General features: G+C 38.5%; 2 protein-coding genes across 3 annotated transcripts; one reads left to right on the top strand and one right to left on the bottom strand.

Moving 5' to 3' along the window:
- The first annotated feature begins 154 nt into the window (after positions 1-154).
- arrb2a (arrestin, beta 2a) lies at positions 155-14,519 on the top strand. Of its 2 annotated transcripts, XM_083568239.1 has the most exons (16): positions 159-342; positions 1,939-1,969; positions 2,557-2,617; positions 2,710-2,754; positions 2,843-3,039; positions 5,863-5,922; positions 6,037-6,104; positions 6,289-6,424; positions 8,435-8,519; positions 8,608-8,680; positions 8,769-8,906; positions 10,650-10,733; positions 11,338-11,361; positions 11,569-11,645; positions 12,367-12,421; positions 13,219-14,519. In XM_083568239.1, the coding sequence occupies exons 1-16, from the start codon at positions 320-322 to the stop codon at positions 13,307-13,309; spliced, it is 1,248 nt and encodes a 415-aa protein (XP_083424365.1). In that variant the 5' UTR covers positions 159-319; the 3' UTR covers positions 13,310-14,519. The 2 variants fall into 2 exon arrangements, with proteins under 2 accessions (XP_083424366.1, XP_083424365.1); XM_083568240.1 differs by lacking the exon at positions 11,338-11,361 and having other exon boundaries at positions 155-342.
- A 903-nt stretch (positions 14,520-15,422) lies between these two features.
- On the bottom strand, positions 15,423-20,114 carry LOC310740960 (autophagy-related protein 16-1). The gene is made up of 7 exons (XM_083568248.1): positions 19,973-20,114; positions 19,795-19,893; positions 18,089-18,161; positions 17,886-17,982; positions 16,757-16,830; positions 16,426-16,677; positions 15,423-15,685 (listed from the first exon to the last, which is right to left on the bottom strand). Exons 2-7 carry the CDS (start codon positions 19,880-19,882, stop codon positions 15,556-15,558), a joined length of 714 nt encoding a protein of 237 aa, XP_083424374.1. The 5' UTR covers positions 19,883-19,893; positions 19,973-20,114; the 3' UTR covers positions 15,423-15,555.
- Positions 20,115-20,334: the final 220 nt, after the last annotated feature.

Raw genomic sequence — 20,334 nt, 5'->3', positions numbered from 1 at the left:
TTTATGGCAGTTATTGTCAGATTGACAGACACACATTTAGCTTCATGTATACATTCTTACATAATGAAATACAGTATTTTGATCAGGTCTAGCGGTTGTACCCGGTTTGAATTTTGATCATTTTATTATGAAAGAGAGCTGTGGGCTTTGGTGGCCAACATAACCGCACTTCCGGTTGCTCATTGCTGCTGCTGCTGCCTCTCTTCCCGTTGTTATGTTCGTAACGCAGCTGCACTCACACTAACCTTCGATGTGTTCTAATACACGGAACAACTTTCATTGATTCAATAAACACCGAAAATCCGATTCTCCCTGGATTATGGGGGACAAAGCCGGCACCCGGTGAGATTTGTTTTTAACCCCGCTTTCATTCACATCTCTAGCTGCATTGGGTTTTTTTTCTTCTTCTCCAGGAGCCCCCTGGTTAGAAGTGGACCTAGCTAACGGCGGAAGAACACAACACAAACAACACCCACGACACAACGCAGCTCCTCTGTCGCGCAACAATCACTGTAGTCACTGTAGTTAAATGACTAGTGTGCAATGTATTTATTTATTTATTTATAATGTGCGGCTGTAAAGAATTTAAATCGTAAATAATAAGAGTTTTAACAGTGATCATGGTTTGGGGGAGGATGAGGGTGGCCTGTTTTTGCTGAATATCTGCAATAACAACGATTTAATATGTATCTTACAGTTAACTATGTCTGGAGAAGGGCATGGGTTATAAGGCCAGATTGTAGCAGCAGCATGATGATGATGATAATATTGATATTATTGATGAAGGAAAAGGAGATGGAGATGGCTAGTCACACTCCCTTCCCATCCCTGGTCCACCATTATTCACATTGAACAATGCACAGATCCCTGATGGAGAATGACTAGCTTGACTTCCTTACCTCAATTTAAAGTTTTCCCTTACTGTTTTAATTAAGTTTTTATTTAGAAGACGTTTCCCTCCATCCTAATGTGTCGTTTCTTTCAAGTAAATAAATATCTTGAATTGAAATACGTCATCGATTTGCAACTAACATTGAATGAGAACTTCTGAGGACTTTGGAGTAATTGTTCTCACATTGTATATGTTTGTGTATTAAGAGGAAACTACATAAAAAGGTATGATGTGCGTGAGAATGGAGCACTGATTTGTGGTATTAAAGCAGTAGTGTCAAACACAATCATAGACGGGCCTAAAATTAAATTCTATGTCAAAGTTGAGGGACAAACACTGTCAAGACTTCATAAACAATAAGAGAAAGAATACAGACCGAAGTGCGGAAAAATAAAAAGTAAGCGGTTCATTCTGCTGTTATAAACACATTTGCCCGAGTGAGATGCTTGGCATAATTTTTTGGCTTTCAGTTAATTCATGTTTAGGGTTTGGTTATAGAGTGAAGGTGGCAATGCCTGTGTGTGCATTTGTTCATCTTCATATTAGTAAAATATTGCTTACACAGATTTGTACTTCCAGACATGTGATAAGGCACCATCTCAGGGATAAAGCATAGAAAATGTGCAAGCACTTAGAGTCAAACTTTGCCAGTTATAATAGAAATGTGATTATACCTCACCGATTGAATATAATAGCCTTGAGTTTGACATGTATGATTTAAAGTCTAGTTCTTAATAGGTAGTACCTTTGTGGTTAAGGCATTGAATTTTGGATCTGAAGGTCTTGAGTCCAAGCCACAACAAGCTAGCACTCCTGGGCCCGTGAGCAAGGCCCTTAACCTCTTACCTGCTAATTTTTATAGATTAGATAAATGGACGTTGCTCTGGATAAGGACTTCTGCTAAAAACCATCAAATGCCACCAAGAGAGCAAAGAGACCAGTGGGAGATAATGTAGAATGTTATCTCCCACTGGTCTCTGCTCTTTTGGTTCACGTTTAATAATCTATTACGTTTGTATTTTCAACACAATCTTTTCTCTGTCTAGGGTATTCAAGAAGTCCAGTCCGAATTGCAAGGTAAGTGTATGTATGGCCCCCTGGTCATTAATGGAAATTCTCTTGTGCATCAACAATGTGCATTTGGGATTGTTTATTGTTTGTACCGTTTCTCCGAAATCAACCGATGATTGTTCCATTGGTGACTTATTCTAGTTCGCACCATCTATTTTACAAAGGGTTTCATTCTCGGCTTGCATGGCCAGCAGCTCTATCATTTTGGACTCGCTCTCACTTCCACATGTTTTCTCTTGCAATGCTTTTTACTGATTCCCGTTTTGCTTCTCTTGTTGTCACCATGCTTAAGTGTGCGTCACTGTAACCGTATTAGCCTTTGTACACACAAATTGAACCATGACTTGTCTAGAATTCTGTCTGGGTGTTTCTGGGAATGTATATGCTGTATCAGTGTTCCTGCAAATTTTAACTATAGCTTCACACTCATCCCTTTTACAGATAATTGCAATTATAATTTTTAGAATTCCTGTTTAATCGCACATATACAAATATGGATTATTAATTCTAAAAGCATTTAAACTAGACAGTACTTTTTGTTTAGTAGTGTTTTTGTGCTTGCGTTATTTAATTACTTGCTCTCCCTTTTTCAGATTACAGTATACTTGGGGAAAAGGGATTTTGTGGATCATTTAGATCAGGTCGATCTTGTGGGTAAGTTGACACCGCGTCTGGAATTCCACCAGAATTTGCATTCAGATCTACTGGTTACTGATCATTGATCTACCTGATTACTTTTCTTACAGATGGAGTCATACTGGTAGATCCGGAATATTTAAAAGACAGAAAAGGTAAAAGGGCACATTAGATTGAGTTCAGTTTGATGATTCCTGAAAGAAGAGCACGACTGCATTCACATCTGATTTTTTCTACCCCCAGTGTTTGTGACATTAACCTGTGCCTTCCGTTATGGACGGGAGGACCTGGACGTTCTTGGACTTTCCTTCCGAAAAGACCTTTACATATCCACGTTTCAAGCTTTCCCACCTATTGCAGAAGAGCACAAGCCTAACAGTCGACTTCAGGAGAGACTTCTGAAGAAATTGGGCCAGCAAGCGCATCCTTTTCACTTTACTGTAAGTGATGAGAATCTGTTATTTCTGGTAACATACTGTGGGGTCCAAATGTCTGAGAGTAAAAATGTTTGTTTTGCATTCTTTTCTAATCGAATGCAGCAAGTTCAATTGAAAAGTTTATGAAAAAGTAGAATTTTTTAAATACTTACATGGATTTTTTAGAGATTCCTGTTTTGTGGTATGTTTCTCTTTTTCCTTTAATGACAGTGTGCACTTGAGCATTTGTGGATTTGACAAATTTGTACAAAACTTTAATATCTATTTTATGTCAAATCTATTTGTGTCATCTAAGCGCATGCTTCAGTAGAAGAGATTAGACAGTTTGGAATATTTGACCTTACAAAGCAGTTAACAAGCTCATCACGCATGCTTACATTTAATTAGGATTAGAAATAGTGCCGCATTTTGAATTGAATTATCAAATATTCAAGGTAATAACTGTTGTTTTATTGTAACATGAGGAAAAAATATATCCCTGTATCCTAGTCTTAATCTTAATCTTATCTTAGACTTTTGGATCTCGAGTTTTAGACAGATGTGAAGAAGTGCTTAAGAATGTATATATTTTAATTTAGAAAATATTTATTTTAATTAATAAATTTGATAAATTTACAAAATGCTAATTAAGCAAACAGAAGCAAAAACCAAATCAGATTAATATTTGGTGTGACCAGCATTTGGCGTTCAATTCTTACACATGCACAAAGTCAGGGATTTTGTAGGATCCAAATCAGGTGTATGATTAACCAGTTCTACCAAGCAGGTGCTAATAATCAATTTCATATATAGATTGAACACAATCACTAACAAAAACAGCTGTGCAGGAGGCTTCAAACTGGGAGGGGGAACAGCCAAACTCTTCTACTACGGTGAGGGTGTGGAAGATTTAATGTCAGGTCATACGTTATGGCAAGAGCACAGCAACAAGACAGTAAATACTGCATCAACGAGGCCTCTCCCAGGCAAGTATTTCAAGATGTGCTGTTCAAGCGATCTTGAAGAAGCACAAAGAAACTTAACACAATTTAATGCAGCAGATAAGACACATCATGCTTAGTTCCCTTTAATATAGAAAAAGCTGTCCAACAATGCCATCGGCAAGGAACTGGTTTGAACCAGTGGGACCAGGATACACCCATTTACTGTCTATAGACGTCTGGCCAGATGTGGTCTTTATGGAAGAATTGCTGCTAAAAAGCCATACCTCCGACATGGAAACAAGACTAAGCGACTCGACTATGCATGTAAACGTAGGTACTGGTGCGCAGAAAAATGGCAGCAGGTGCTCTGGACTAAAGAGTCAAAATGTTAAATATTTGGCTGCAGCTGGAGGCAGGATGTTTGCCGAAGGTCTGGAGAGTGATACACTTATGAGTGTCTGCAGGCACCAATGAAGCATGGTGGAGGTTTCCTGTAAGTTTGGGTCTGCATTTCTGCAATAGTTTTAGAGATCTGGTCAGAGTTAGTGGGGTCCTTAATGTTGAGAAATACAGGCAGATACTTCTACATTATTCAATACCTTCAAGAAGGTGTCTGGCCTCAATTGTTTTTGTTTTTATTTTGTAGCAGGAAAACAACCATGAACATACAGCCAATGTCAGTAAATACTACAATATTTTGCTAAAGGTTTGCAGACACCTGGTCATATGTTTGGTGTGTGCTTTTTGAGTATCGCATTCCACAATTAGTCCCAACTTGCTCTTATAATCCCCTCCACTTTTCTGGGAAGATGCTCCATTAGATTTTGGACTGCGCTTGTGGAGATTTGTGCTCATTCAGATGCAAGGTTCTAGTAAAGTCAGATACTGAGCCTGTGGTGGAGTCAGTGTTCCAGTTCATCCCAAAGGTGTTCAATAGGGTTCAGAGCTCTATAGCAGAAGATCTTCCACTCCAACCCATGCAAAGCATATCTTCATATCTTCTTCAAGTTTGCCTTGTGCACATTGCCATGCTGGAAAAGGTTTGGGTCTTCTAGTTCAAGTGAAGGGAAAATTTCATGCTAAACATCCAAAGGCATCCTATACATTTGTGTGCCTTCAGCTTTCCAATAACAGTTTGGGAAAGAACCACATATAGCTAGGAAGGTCCCGTGTCCTAATATATTTCTCCATTTAGTGTATCTTCAGCATAGAGACCAACAAGGAGTCCTGGAAGTAATAGTTTTGGCCTCCACAGAGTCCTGATCTCAACATTATTGAGTCTGTTTGGGATTATACGAAGAGACCGAAGGATTTTAAGCAACAGACGATCTGTGCATAGTTCCCCCAGATGTTCGGAACAACCTGTCAAGTTTCTTCAAAAACTGTAGGCAACTGTACCTAGAAGAATTGATGCTGTTTTGCAGGCAAAGTGTGGTCACACTAAATATTGATTTAAATTTCTCTTCTTAATTTACTTTCCATTTCACACTTTTATAAGCATTCTTTTATATTTCAGATCAATAATAATAATGATGATTGTTGCATGTGAAATAACTTGTATCTACTGTATAACTCATTATTACTATAAATGTGTGGTAATAACTGTATCATTGTAGTCTGACTTTTGGCCATTTGTTATACTGCTGCAACACATTTTATATAGTATATTTCAATCATATTGGAAATTTATTAATTGTACAGCAGCTATACTTACTATATAATATATAGCTTAATATGCATATTTTATTTAACATTTCTTACATATTATTTGACTTTCATTTTTTATGTTTCTGTGAGCAACTGCAACCCAAATATTTCCCTGTGGGATCAATAAAGTATTCTGTTGCTTTGGTTCTGATATATTTAGAATACAGGGTTCATGTTTAATGTGGGTCTGTTTTAGATCCCTCAAAACTTGCCCTGTTCAGTGACCCTTCAGCCCGGGCCTGAGGACACTGGAAAGGTAATCCCAAACACCCAAATCAGTATATGAACAGACTTTCTGTTTGTCGTAATTGCTATTTATTTTATTTTTTTCCCCCACTCGCTCATTAACTTTTCTCTTTGTGTTTCACAGGCCTGTGGTGTAGATTACGAGATCAGAGCTTTCTGTGCCAGGTCTGTGGAGGAGAAGATTCATAAACGGTAAACCAGTTGAGCTTTCTCTTTCATGACACAGCACTTTATGTGCCTGCATAAATGTAGTTATATTGGCCGATCAGGGCACGGGCGATTTATCGGAAATATTCGAAGTCTGCTCTTGTATTTGGTGATTTATTTATTCAAATTTTTTATGGTGTGTGTGTGTGCATTTGCTTAAATGTTACAGAAATTCGGTCCGATTAGTGATCCGTAAAGTGCAGTATGCTCCCGAGAAGCCTGGTCCGCAGCCGATGGTGGAGACAACACGGAGTTTCCTGATGTCTGATCGCTCTCTGCATTTAGAGGCATCTCTAGATAAAGAGGTGACTATTATAGTGCCCAATTATAACAAAAGCTGTTTGTTGAATGGTAATGAAGATATGATTTTAAAGGTCCATATTCTCTGGTTAGAAAAAAAATGCCCTGGGAAGTTTTGGGCTGCATTTATTTAGATAGGATTTAAGCTCCTCAACACCACCGAGCCCCTGTCTGACCTCTCTCCTCCTCTTCTTCTTCACCTCCATAGCTATCATACAGACCACCATCCGATTCTGTCTAGCTACACTGTCCCCTGCCAACACCTTACAGTCTCCAATCTCCTTCAGGTTGCATCTCCTACACAGAACATAGTCCACCTGTGTGCACCTTTCTCTACTCTTATACGTCACCCAATGCTCCTCCTTCTACTTAAAATTAGTATTTACCACTGCCATTTCCATCCAAAATCTACCACCATCTGCCCCACATTTCTCTCCCTAAGACCATACCTACCCATCACCTCCTCATCACCTCTGTTTCCTTCACCAACATGGTCATTAAAGTCTGCCCCAATCAACAATCTTTCTTTCCTAGGTTCACTCTCTACCACTCCATCGAACTAACTCCAGAATATTTCTTTTTCCTCCATCTCACAACCCAATTGCAGAGCATAAGCACTGATGACATTTATCATCACCTCTTCAACTTTCAGCTTCATCACCCTATCAGAAACTCTCTTCACCTCCACTACACTCTTACTGTACTCTTCCTTCAGAATCACCCCTACACCATTTCTCTTTCCATCCACCCCATGATAGATCAGTTTAAACCCCCCTCCAATGTTCCTGGCCTTACTCCATTTCCACTTTATCTCCTGAACACAAACATATATCTTCCATTCTCCTCTCCATCATATCAGCTAACTCTCTCCCTTTACCAGTCATAGTACCTACCCGAACCTCCACTTTCATACACTTTTCCTTTCCCTGCTGTCTCTGTAGACGTCTTCCTCCTCTACTTCTCCTCCTTTTGCCAACAATATCCCAATTTCCACCGGTACCCTGTAGGCTAACGAAACCTGTGGCGGTCGTTGGTAACCTGGGCCTCGACCGATTTGGCACATGTTTTATGCTGGATGCCCTTCCTTTTGCAACCCTCCCCATTTATCAGGGCTTGGGACCGGAACTAAGAGTGCACTGGCTTGTGCAACACTAATGGCTGGGTTCGATTCAAGTATATTGTTTGTGTACTTTGTCCACCACTGAATGATTTTATTGAGCACAGCAGTTATTGAGTAGAAGGTGAAAGTGCAAATCTTTTTAACAAGAGCTTTCTTTTACCCGATTAGCTCATTCTGTAAGATCATAAACAACAAATTAGTTGTTGAAATATAAGTTCTGGTCAAATGTAGGTACATTTTCTCAAGTCTGTTGACATCTTTGGGCTGTTATGAGCAGATAGCTTACTAATTCCTGCTATTTAGCTAAAGTATAGAGTAGATAACACATCTGTAACAGCTGGTCAATTTCAGTGTTTTGTTTTTGGCCTATTTTAAGTTCTGTTTTTCCTCTCCTGTGTGTCTAGTCTATGATTTTGTTCACCATCTTGTCCAAAAAGTTCAGCATGATCCAGACACAAATGAGCTTGGGGATAAAAGAGACACAAAAGGCAAATCAGAAGGTTTTAATAAGTAATTTTTGATCCACATAAGTATATAATACCCCACATATAACCTGGAGCACCTCCTGTTAGTGACTCACATTCTCTTGTGCAACAATTTCACACTTGAAAGTTGAAGACAAACACCACAATGAAGATAAATTGGCAGACTGTTATCTATCATTCACTAGCTTCCTACCAAATTGTTCTTTTTTTCCCCACTACAGTTTCCACTACAGAGCAATTTGCCAGGAAGCTGGTGAGTGTAAAAACAACCTGTTTAGCAAGAAAAAGGAATCCTTTAATAGACGAATCAGCCACGTTCACTCTCGCATCTTTTACACTCTTCCTCGCTGTCTTGATTTGCTCCTGCTGCCAGTCATCACATGATTTCTTTTTTGTACTCTTTGGTACAGTTGTATTATCACGGGGAGCCCATCAGCGTGAACGTTCATGTCACCAACAACTCAACCAAGACGGTCAAACGAGTCAAAATATCAGGCAAGACGTGTCCCTTGCTACGAATTTTGTGTTTTTAATCTGTAAAGTTATTGATACAGTTGCAGATAACTTCTCCGTCTTTCCACAGTGCGGCAGTACGCTGACATCTGTCTTTTCAGCACAGCGCAGTACAAATGTCCAGTGGCTCAGCTTGAAGCAGAGTGAGCAACAGCTTTCGTCATTGTATATTCTCAGTAGAACGCACTACAGTGAACGCATCTGTGTTAATCTCGATTTCAACTGTTACAGCGACCAGGTATCGTCCAGCTCCACGTTCTGCAAGGTGTATACCCTCACACCGACCTTGAACAACAACCGGGAGAAGCGAGGGCTGGCTCTGGATGGCAAGCTTAAACACGAAGATACCAACCTGGCTTCCAGCACCATGTCAGTAAAAAGTGTGTGTATATACAGTGGGTACGGAAAGTATTCAGACCCCCTTAAATTTTTCACTCTTTGTTATATTGCAGCCATTTGCTAAAATCATTTAAGTTCATTCTTCTTCCTCATGAATGTACACATAGCACCCCATACTGACAGAAAAACACAGAATTGTTGACATTGTTGCAGATTTATTAAAAAAGAAAAACTGAAATATCACATGGTCCTAAGTATTCAGACCCTTTGCTGTGACACTCATATATTTAACTCAGGTGCTTTCCATTTCTTCTGATCATCCTTGAGATGGTTCTACACCTTCATTTGAGTCCAGCTGTGTTTGATTATACTGATTGGACTTGATTAGGAAAGCCATACACCTGTCTATATAAGACCTTCCAGATCACAATGCATGTCAGAGCAAATGAGAATCATAAGGTCAAAGGAACTGCCTGAAGAGCTCAGAGACAGATTTGTGGCAAGGCACAGATCTGGCCAAGGTTACAAAAAGATTTCTGCTGCACTTAAGGTTCCTAAGAGCACAGTGGCCTCCGTAATCCTCAAATGGAAGACGTTTGGATGACCAGAACCCTTCCTAGAGATGGCCGTCCGGCCAAACTGAGCTATTGGGGGAGAAGAGCCTTGGTGAGAGAGGTAAAGAAGAACCCAAAGATCACTGTGGCTGAGCTCCAGAGATGCAGTCAGGAGATGGGAGAAAGTTGTAGAAAGTCAACCATCACTGCAGCCCTCCACCAGTCGGGGCTTTATGGCAGAGTGGCCCGACGGAAGCCTCTCCTCAGTGTAAGACACATGAAAGCCTGCATGGAGTTTGCTAAAAAAACACCTGAAGGACTCCAAGATGGTGAGAAATAAGATTCTCTGGTCTGATGAGACCAAAATATAACTTTTTGGCCTTAATTCTAAGCGGTATGTGTGGAGAAAACCAGGCACTGCTCATCACCTGTCCAATACAGTCCCAACAGTGAAGCATGGTGGTGGCAGCATCATGCTGTAGGGGTGTTTTTCAGCTGCAGGGACAGGACGACCGGTTGCAATCGAGGGAAAGATGAATGCGGCCAAGTACAGGGATATCCTGGACAAAAACCTTCTCCAGAGTGCTCTGGACCTCAGACTGGGCCGAAGGTTTACCTTCCAACAAGACAATGACCCTAAGCACACAGCTAAAATAACGAAGGAGTGGCTTCACAACAACTCCGTGACTGTTCTTGAATGGCCCAGCCAGAGCCCTGACTTAAACCCAATTGAGCATCTCTGGAGAGACCTAAAAATGGCTGTCCACCAACGTTTACCATCCAACCTGACAGAACTGGAGAGGACCTGCAAGGAGGAATGGCAGAGGATCCCCAAATCCAGGTGTGAAAGACTTGTTGCATCTTTCCCAAAAAGACTCCTGGCTGTATTAGATCAAAAGGGGGCTTCTACTAAATACTGAGCAAAGGGTCTGAATACTTAGGACCATGTGATATTTCAGTTTTTCTTTTTTAATAAATCTGCAACAATGTCAACAATTCTGTGTTTTTCTGTCAGTATGGGGTGCTATGTGTACATTCATGAGGAAGAAGAATGAACCTAAATGATTTTAGCAAATGGCTGCAATATAACAAAGAGTGAAAAATTTAAGGGGGTCTGAATACTTTCCGTACCCACTGTGTATTGCATTTATATTGTCTACTGAATGACCGAGCGGGCTAATTTTCTTCTCTATTTTTTTCCCCTTTCTACTCTGTGCAGTGTTAAAGATGGATGTAATAAGGAGGTACTCGGAGTTCTGGTGTCGTATCGGGTGAAAGTTAAGCTGGTCGTCTCCCGTGGAGGGTGAGTCAGATGTTTCTCAAGAACAGAACCTGTCTTCAATATGTAGTTATATTGTACCAGGGTGCATTTGTAGTCTGGCACTTATTCTCTACACGGGGTGTAGCTATTATTTGAACTATTACAATTGATACGTGAAAGGGCCTCAGTAAGGTATGCTTTATAAAAATCTATATTTGAGATAAAGAGCTCACAGCTTTGTTCTTTTGTAGAGCAGCTTTCTTTCTGTATTGAAGCGTTCTCCCTGTACCGCGGTTAGATTTAAATGACTATATATAAGAACTGATGATGGCTGTAAACTTTTTAGGGTTATAATCGCCACATTTCTGCTGTTGGAACATTCGGTTTGCTAAAAGGCAACCCTCAGATAATCATGTACTGTTACCATTCTCTTCGTGAGTAAATTTATTTTTCCCCTGAAGAATTTTACACGTGAGCGCATATGTTCCAGCAGCGGGTTGACTGCTGATGCTCACCCTTAACCTTTTGCTTTCATTGAGTCATTTGTGTTTTTCACATCATTCCGTTCTCTGCTGGTGTTTCATCTTATTCTCTTTGTATCTGTTTCCCTCCATCTGTCTGTTAACCCCCTCCTGCGTTGCATCAGACTTTTAAGCAGCTTACTGGAGAGGTAAATATACACTGTGCATTACTGTGGCTTCATGATTTGCCTGCCCAGGTTTGCAGTGAAGCTTGCTCTTTCTCTTTCTGCTACCCATCTGTTTACTCTTGTGAAATAACCGAACACCTACATTTACAGAATGCCTGTGCTTTTATTGCAGTCAAATTGAATCGAATCTTACACGCAGTATAACCATCGTGTCCTTTCCTCCCACAGAGACGTCTCAGTCGAGCTGCCGTTTGTCTTAATGCACGCCAAACCCATAGATGTTCCCACTTCTCGGCCAGCCTCAGGTACTGCGCACTCGTTATGCAGCAATCATTCATCGTAACAGTAGCTGCTTGGGCTTATTCTTGAAAACTGAGTAGGATAATGGTGTCCCGGTGTGTAATTACAGTATAATGTGATGCAGAGAAATGTAATCTGTTAACATTGTATGGTATGAATTATGGAACGGGGTCCATGGAAATGGCCTTTTTTGTATAAGCATGTGAAAACCAACAAAGGATAAGACTAATATTAGGAAGTATGTTTAAAAACGTATAAGCTACACTAGACGATAATCAACTGCATTATCTAAAAGTCCCCAGTATGTAAATTCCTGTCTCAACAACTCAGATCAACAAGCAATTTGGCAAAATCTCAGCTGTTGGCTGGGAAATCCTGTTCGGGAGTGGGGTTGTTGATTGAAGGATGATCCAGGACGGGAAAAAAATCAATCAAGTCTGTTTTTATAACTTCATGTCAGTTAGGATTGTACAAATCTCGTCATGTGGTCCAAGTGTATCCAAAAAATGTAATATAGCAAGAGCTGATTTGATATACAATATTTATCTATTTTATTTATATTTGAATATTTATTCAATTTATTATTTAAAGTGAATAATTAGCAATTGTATATTGAAATTTGGAAAGCAAGGCTCATTTAGTGGCACTTAGAACTATATGTTATAACTATATTTCTGATTCAGTGCAGTGTCATGATTAATATTTATATTATTATTTCTTTTAAAGCTGTGCCAGATGCAGACCCTCCAATCGACACCAACCTCATAGAGTTTGACACAAAGTAAGTTCAACTTATTCATACATGTAGTCCAAAACTTGCGATGGAGATGCGTTGCAGTGACTCTATCATAACTTTAAAAAAAATCTAAATCGAGACATGGCCTTGCCTGCCCAGAAGTTTTAAAGAATGCTGATCAGTATAGGGTTGTGTACTGGAATCTGTTCATAATTGAACACATTTCAGTACATCAGTTCGCAATACAGAGCAATTTACAGTTCCGTAATGTATAAACTATACAGTGTATGTGTGTGTATATATATATACACACACATGTATGTACGTAGCAGTCTGTGTGTGGACGGCAGAGCCGGACAGGCTGTTTCAGTGTCTGGGATGCAAAAAAAAGGAGAGACTTCGCCTGCCATGCGAAACTGTCAATTATTTCGTAAGATCAAAAAAATCGCAAGTGTAACCATCGTAACTCTGGGACTACCTGTATTTATTTTTATCCATGCATGACATACAATGCAGAATGCAGAGATTTGCTACATTTCATTGAACAACATTTAAAAAAACATCAAATAGTTAAACTAATCAAATGTACCATTTTTAGGGAGAATTTCTTTTTCTCAGTAGCAGGATTGGGTATCAAGAGTTAGAAAGGCAGACTCAACTTTTTTTTTTTATGTTATGGGCATCCAATTAAAAATAACTTTTTTTTATTTCTATTTTTTTAATTGGACATTTTCTTGGTTTAAACATTTAATACATTCCAACTTTTTAGAAATTGGGATTGGATATATTTTGAAGCCAGATGTTTTACCTGGAGTGTCCTTTGTGTCTTTCCCGTCCAATAGTAGCTTCACCCAGGACGATGACCTGGTGTTTGAAGATTTTGCTCGTCTGCGGTTAAAAGGAACCACTGAAGATAAAGATGAGGACTGCTGAGCCTTCTTTCCTCCTGCTTGTTCTTATTCACCCCGCCACCCCCGACTCGGCCCAGAAACTTACAGCATGAAGAATAATCATCAACTAATTTACTCAAACAGAACAATTTTTCATAACGGATCTCCTTCCTAGTCATTTTATCATCCCTTTGATAATGCAGTGTTTTGCCCACATTTTTCATCAATTGAGAAACGGTGCTGTAAAAGAGCATTAAAAAAAGGAAGACAGAGAATTAATAAATGCATGGGATTCTTGTGCTAAGTGTCAATGTAGGAAACCTAGGTGCTGCAGTGGCCGATGTCACAGACTACTATGTCAGTTTTTAAGGCAGAGTCAGAGAAAGTCTCCGTCATTGAAGTTATCATCGGTAAAACCATTTTATCAACAGCTTTAACCGTACCATGAAGTCCTTCACAACAAATATACATTGTGAGAGAATGGTCAAAAGGAGATGTTCAAGATTCTTGTATTTGGCTGCAGAATGTGCCGACTCAGAAAAGCACTCTCTTTATCCTCTTTAGCCTAATAAGGCATCTAGGTGTTCCTACATTGTACCAACCATGATGCAAGCTGAAATATAAAGGAAAAAAAAGACTGGAAAGGAAATTGTAAGACCTTTTTTTTGTTGTTCTGTGATCTCTTCAAGTTGAACTGGCTTTTTAGCTTAATTTTCACAATGTGTTGTGACGTTCGTAAACGAGTATTAATAATCTTAATTATTATGAGTTATAACTCAAACCTGATAAAGAAATCACTGTATTGGGGAATCCTGGGGGAAGAATTATCTCTCAGACACAGCCTAATGTTTTACAAAGAGCTCATTCATTAACAGTTAAGCAGTTGAACATGGTTAATACTAATAGGATGTGTGTGGTCCATGGCATACTATGTCCAACCCTCAGGTACACTGGCTCATTCCTTCTTCATTCACAGTGACAGGATCGGTGCTGATATGAAGTGTGCTTCAGTCGCTCTGTAATGGCTGCCTGCACACCGGAAAGGCGTTTACATTCAACATGCGGCATCTTCATGTGTAAATGAACATTTTGGTGGAAAAAAAATTCATATCTCAGATGGAAGAAAAACGGAAGTGCAAGTATCTTATGTTACTTATACAAGTTAATAACTGTGACGTCGTTGTTTTCCATTTACTTTTTTTTTTTAATTTCAGAATTTATTTAATTTTTTTAATAAAACCTAAAATGCCAAACATGTCTTTATTCTTTGACCCAAATATATGAATACTATCCACTTTAATAGGGACACCTGTACAGCTATCTGTGCAATTATCCAATTAGCCAATCATGAGGCAGGAACACAATATATTAATTTATATTGATTAATATGAAAAATCAGAATTTGGAAAAGTGATCGGTGACTTAAACTGGCATGGCTGTAGGTGTCAGATGGGCTGATTTGAGCATTTCAAAAGCCACTGATATGGGATTTTCCCATAGTCTCCAGTTTACACAAAATTGTGCAAAAAATAAAAATCAAAAACTGAGTGATGAGAGGATTGGGCAGCAGTCGAAGGCGGGGGCCTTGACAGCCCGATCCCTGGACAAGGAGAAGTGTCTGGGGAATCTGCTTAGACTGCTGCCCCCGCGACCCGAATTACGGATAAGCGGAATGAATGAGTGATGAGATATAAATCACCTAATATATTTCCAGTGAATTGTCCAGTTTAGATAAATCTTCCCAGATCCTTGTTCCTGGCTGAACCCTATATCTGTAGCTTATCCCAGTATTTACTTCCTGTCAGTTCAAACTGGTTTGTTTTACTTTTCTCTAACTTCTCATTAATAACATGCTTTAGACAGCAGAACCTCAGTGCACAGGATGTTTTTTTGCTTTTTGCTGTGTAAACCCTGAAGACTGATGTTTGTGAAAATATTATATCCCATATAATAACCAATCTGGCACCAGGAAACATACCAGAAATCGCTTTTCCTCTATTCTGTTGTTGGTTCCAACTTTAACTGAAGCTCTTGACCTCCACCAGAAAAGTTTTTTTGTTGTTGTGCTTCTGACATGTGATTGACTGACTGGATAACTGCATAAATAAAGTGTGCACATAGAAAATGTTGAATGTATGTACAGTATAATGTAGGAATTCAAAACGAGGTTTATTGCAAATACTGGCTTGACATTTAGATTTAAAACAGAACATATATATTTTATACAGTTAAGCTTCCATAAAATGCAAATTGCCAGTAAACTGAAATAAATATAAATCAGTAAAGTTGTTAGTTATGCTTGGGGGAGGGTTGATCAGTTGAATCTCTTTGAATATCTCGGTTGTTGGTAGCTGGCCGTGGATGCCGACGAGACCCAGAATACAGACGCCTGTTCAGACGACCAGCATAAGTATTCCACCTAGAGGGACCAATTTCAAGATATTTAGTATTAGCGAAATATTTCTTTTTTTTTTCACTGTATCACAGGCTTATATTATTGCACTAATTCTAATGTTATCATTTATACAGTAGCAGCTTGTAGATCAAATGCCACTGCTCCACATCATTAAAATTAAATAAACAGATTCAAATTGTATGATCATTAAGGTAATGAAGATAATGTTCAACATTCATGGAAGGAGTCTCCAGTATTAATGCTTTAAACAAAATGGTATGATTTCCACCACATGACAAACTGCATTCACATCTTATTTACCTCAACAGCTGCTATAGCGTAACTGATAACAGGGACTGTTAAAAAATGCAATCAGTGGCAATTTGCTGTGGTATAAAAATACTTTGGAGTGTACTATTACTGGAAAACAATCAAACCACCTTGGCGAGGTAATTCCAACACCTTTGCATTATTATTTTCCTATAATATTGTGTGCTATCGTGCTTAATCAACAATGTGCCATTTTACATACAAAATAATCTGGTCTGTAAATCCAACCACATGCATGTTAGAATTAGGGGCATTCTAAATGGTTATAGTCCTTTAGAATAGTTAATTAAGGATATACAATATAACCTTCCTAAACATCTGAAGTTACAACACTTTACAAGACTCTCTGCCTAATAAAGTCTATTTCTTTCCTGCTTAGTGCAAGATGAACTACAATTCAAACCTGAGTACTCTAACCAAAATAACACATTCACCTTTCCAGTGCTGCATTGTGCTTATTAATACGCTCTGCCTCCTCTTTTTTCTCCTCCAACCAGCGTTCCAGTAGCTCCTCTTTCTCTTGACGTGCTATTGCCAGCTCCTCCCTTAGAGTCCTCTGCTCCAAATTCAATGCAGCCAACTCCTTTGACTGGCACTCCAATTTATATTCATACTCACAAAGATCGTTTTTGAGACAACAAGCTCCTCTGGCCAAAAACACAGCTTCGTTGCGGTACCGGCTGACTCTACAAGTTACAAATATTTAACATACATAAAATCATCACAGCGCATCATTTTGGAAGGTGTAATGTGCAGCTCACTCACTGTGAATGACAGTACTGCAGATCTGCTTCCTTCAAGTAAAGGTCACTGGTCAGGTCTAACACTTTCTGGGTAAGCTGAAGAAGAAATATCGTTTGCATCCAACTGGAATTTCCTTCAGTATACAATGCCATCAACAATCTCCTTCCCTTCTATTTGTTTTCCGCTTGCCTACCAACCCACTGCATCGTCAGGTCCTTTCTACAGGCTTAAAATGCCACCGCTTTAAATGCCAGAATAGCATTTTCCATAGTTTAACCTTTATCTTCTATCCTGCAAAAATTTATTCTTAATTAAATGTATGTCTATAAAGTATGTATGCTTCCAAAGGTCCTTATATATGTTATGTTTCACTACTAAGTTAACATTATAACTAATAAGATAACATTATTATTATTGTTATTAATAATAACAATAATAATAATAATAATCTTTAGCAGCAACATGACTTTACTGATACAGAAGCCACTACAATGCATTCTTATGCAATTGGTAGCATTATATAACATGCAAATGCCCTTAAATAATAAAAATAATAAAATTAATTACTAGAACTGTTTACCAACAAGAGGACCCTTAAGCTATATATATATATATATATATATATATATATATATATATATATATATATATATATATATATATATATATATATATATATATATATATATATATACATACATACATACAGTATATGTTCTAATAAACAGTATTTTTAACTGTCAAGCGACTGTGGAACAGCAGATTGGTAAATGAATTCTTCAACGAAAAATTGGCAAAATATCCTCAAAAATTCAACAAACTTTGCTGAACATAAGTAATTCAGAATAAACAGAATCATCAATTGATTATAATTGCACTTAGTTTATTCTCTACCCACTGCAGGATGGCAAAAATAATTGAATGAACTGTCTGTATTTTAGTGTATTGTATTGTATAATCTGATATTTATAAATCATCCTTTCAAAGGACCTACAAGATAAAGCCCTACCTAGTAAACATTGTGTGCTTTCAGACACAGTAATTAGACCCCACATGTATGACTTATGGTGTTTCAAAAAACAGCTTTACTTTCTAGAGGTATAAAGGTATATTTATACATAAAATCATACTTATATGTATGAAAGAATACCTTTTGTCTGAGTTGCTGTTCCTCTTTGAGCTGCACATAGAGTTTCGGTGGGTTTGTATCCTCATTTGAGCACTGCAATACTCCATTTGCGTTTGGACTCAGGGAACAAGACATGAAAAGATCAGCCTGGACACTGGTCCACATGTTTCCACGTTATATCTGATAATATATTTTGAAATATTATGAAATTTGTTGCGCCTTACCTCTGGATTCTGTCTCTTTTCAAATCCTCCCATACACCCATGTGCAAGCTTAACATTTCTTCTAAACTGGACACTAGATATTAGTGAGAAAAAGTTATTTGAAGAATATTTTACTTTAATAAAGACAAACTAAAAATGTAGCAGTAGTTATTTTTTTTGTGAAAAGTCCAGAGAAGGGAACTTTCTGTAGGCAGTTTTGGACTTGTTGCCTATTATATCCCACCCACTAACAGGTGCCACGATAAAGAGTTAATCAGTGTTATTCACTCATTCATTAATGCATTCATTCTAATGTTATTATTTATATAGATTCGACGTCATTAGTCACGGCCCCACATAATCTAAATCTGACAGATTCTAAATGAATAAACAGTATGATGATAATGAAGATTTTCCAGGAGAAGAGTCTTATTTTTTGGACATTCCACAACATGAAATGTATCTTTAAAAAAAATACAAATACAAATAATCAATATTAGCCTAAACAAATGCAATTCGCTGCCATCTAAAAAATACTAGATGGGGTGTGCCATTACTGGAAGATGACTATTTTTTTATGATATAATACATAAACCATCATGCTTATACCATCAAGAAAATACGATCATATAACCCCAATCTTATCGTCCCTACATTGGCTTCCTATTAAGTTTCGAATAGACTACAAACTACTGCTACTCACTTATAAAGCACTAAATGGTTTGGCTCCCATGTATCTATCCAGTCTCTTAACACGCTACAATCCGTCACGCTCCCTGAGATCTCAAAACTCTGGGCTTCTAGTAGTTCCTAGAATAGCAAAGTCCACTAAAGGCGGTAGAGCATTTTCACATTTAGCTCCTAAACTCTGGAATAGTCTTCCTGACAGTGTTCGGGGTTCAGATACACTCTCCCAGTTTAAGTGCAGATTAAAAACATATCTTTTTAGCAAAGCCTACACATAACACACATCACACACATCACATCACAACCTTGTGCTCCAGAACATCTGATCACATGCACATTATCAACTTGTGCTGTTAATATCATGAACAGCAGCTACGCTAATTCCTCTCCACTGCTTCTCTTTCTCTCCCCATCCCGAGGCTTCCTGAGGTTTGGCCAGCTCCAGTCACGTCCCACCTCGTGAAGATTATGGACCTATGGATGATCATGGAGAAGTAGATGCCGAGTGTTTAAAGGCCCTGGCATGGAGAAGCTGATGCTGGATCTATGATGATCACAAATTGCTCTGTATTGTTGAAAGATTTATGACCAAACTTTTGATGTCACCCATATGAGGATGGGTTCCCCTTTGAGTCTGGTTCCTCTCAAGGTTTCTTCCTCATATCATCTAAGGGAGTTTTTCCTTGCCACTGTCGCCACGGCTGCTCATCAGGGACAAACGCACACCATTCACCTTCACTGTTGTTTTCTGTAAAGCTGCTTTGAGACAATGTCTGTTGTGAAAAGCGCTAAACAAATAAACTTGACTTGACTTGACTTGACTTAATTCCTTATCTGGCACGATTACATTTTTACATACTAATATCCATAATCTGGTTAATCAAAACCACATACATTTTAGAATGAAAAGTGTTCTGGATGTTTATAGTGCCCTAGAATTGTTCATTTAGGATATACAATATAACCCTCCTAAATGAAATGACAGGACTCTTACTTTTCACAGCATTTTAGTTAAATAAAGAAATAAATTGCAGAGTGACCTTTAGTGAAAAGTCCAGAGAAGGGATCTTTCTGTAGGCAGTCTCTGTGGATCAGAGCTGCTCTCACGTGACTTTTCCATACCTCCATAATCCGGCTTCCTACTAAAACACACTTATATTAGAGGAACCCAAATAATCTTTAGGCTTTTTAAAAATATTTATATCTTGCTCTACAGACCTGTACGCTGTGTGTTTTCTTGCTCTTTCGTACAAAACTCCAGCTACAGATGTGAATCAGCGCGCATGGCTCAGTACTCCTTTAGACTTGATGAAACACAGCCGAGAATTCGCGTTTCCGTTTAAGCGGACGTTTGTCCTACTCGACTTGCCGTAACTGGAAGTCTTCTCGCGTTGTTGCTTTGAACAGTATTTTCTTTTTCAATTGTTTAATAACTTTTTATACGAAAATAAATCATATCTCATGTTGTCCTAAAATAGAAGTAAGTGGGTTGTGATATTTTTGTGTTATTTAGATGTCCATTGTGGTGTTTTGTCAACTGGAAAGGGATGCTAATCATGTGTTTTTGCTAATCATATGCG

Source organism: Silurus aristotelis, assembly GCF_946808225.1.
Source record: "Silurus aristotelis genome assembly, chromosome: 18".
NCBI classification, from domain to species: Eukaryota; Metazoa; Chordata; class Actinopteri; order Siluriformes; family Siluridae; genus Silurus; species Silurus aristotelis.
The sequence above is the reverse complement of the archived record's forward strand: the minus strand, read 5'-3'. Positions and strand labels throughout refer to the sequence as shown.

What these genes read in the sequence shown, in the direction of transcription:
- arrb2a (XM_083568239.1), top strand. Translation starts at nt 320, where the DNA reads ATGGGGGACAAAGCCGGCACCCG. An exon ending in GGCCTGAGGACACTGGAAAG is followed by an intron (nt 5,923 to 6,036) that starts GTAATCCCAAAC and finishes TGTGTTTCACAG; the next exon opens with GCCTGTGGTGTAGATTACGA. An exon ending in GTGGCTCAGCTTGAAGCAGA is followed by an intron (nt 8,681 to 8,768) that starts GTGAGCAACAGC and finishes CAACTGTTACAG; the next exon opens with CGACCAGGTATCGTCCAGCT.
- LOC310740960 (XM_083568248.1), bottom strand. Translation starts at nt 19,882, where the DNA reads ATGGAGGTATGGAAAAGTCACGTGAGAGCAGCTCTGATCCACAGAGAC. An exon ending in AACAGCAACTCAGACAAAAG is followed by an intron (nt 16,831 to 17,885) that starts GTATTCTTTCAT and finishes TTTCTTCTTCAG; the next exon opens with CTTACCCAGAAAGTGTTAGA. An exon ending in CACAATGCAGCACTGGAAAG is followed by an intron (nt 15,686 to 16,425) that starts GTGAATGTGTTA and finishes TGGTCCCTCTAG; the next exon opens with GTGGAATACTTATGCTGGTC.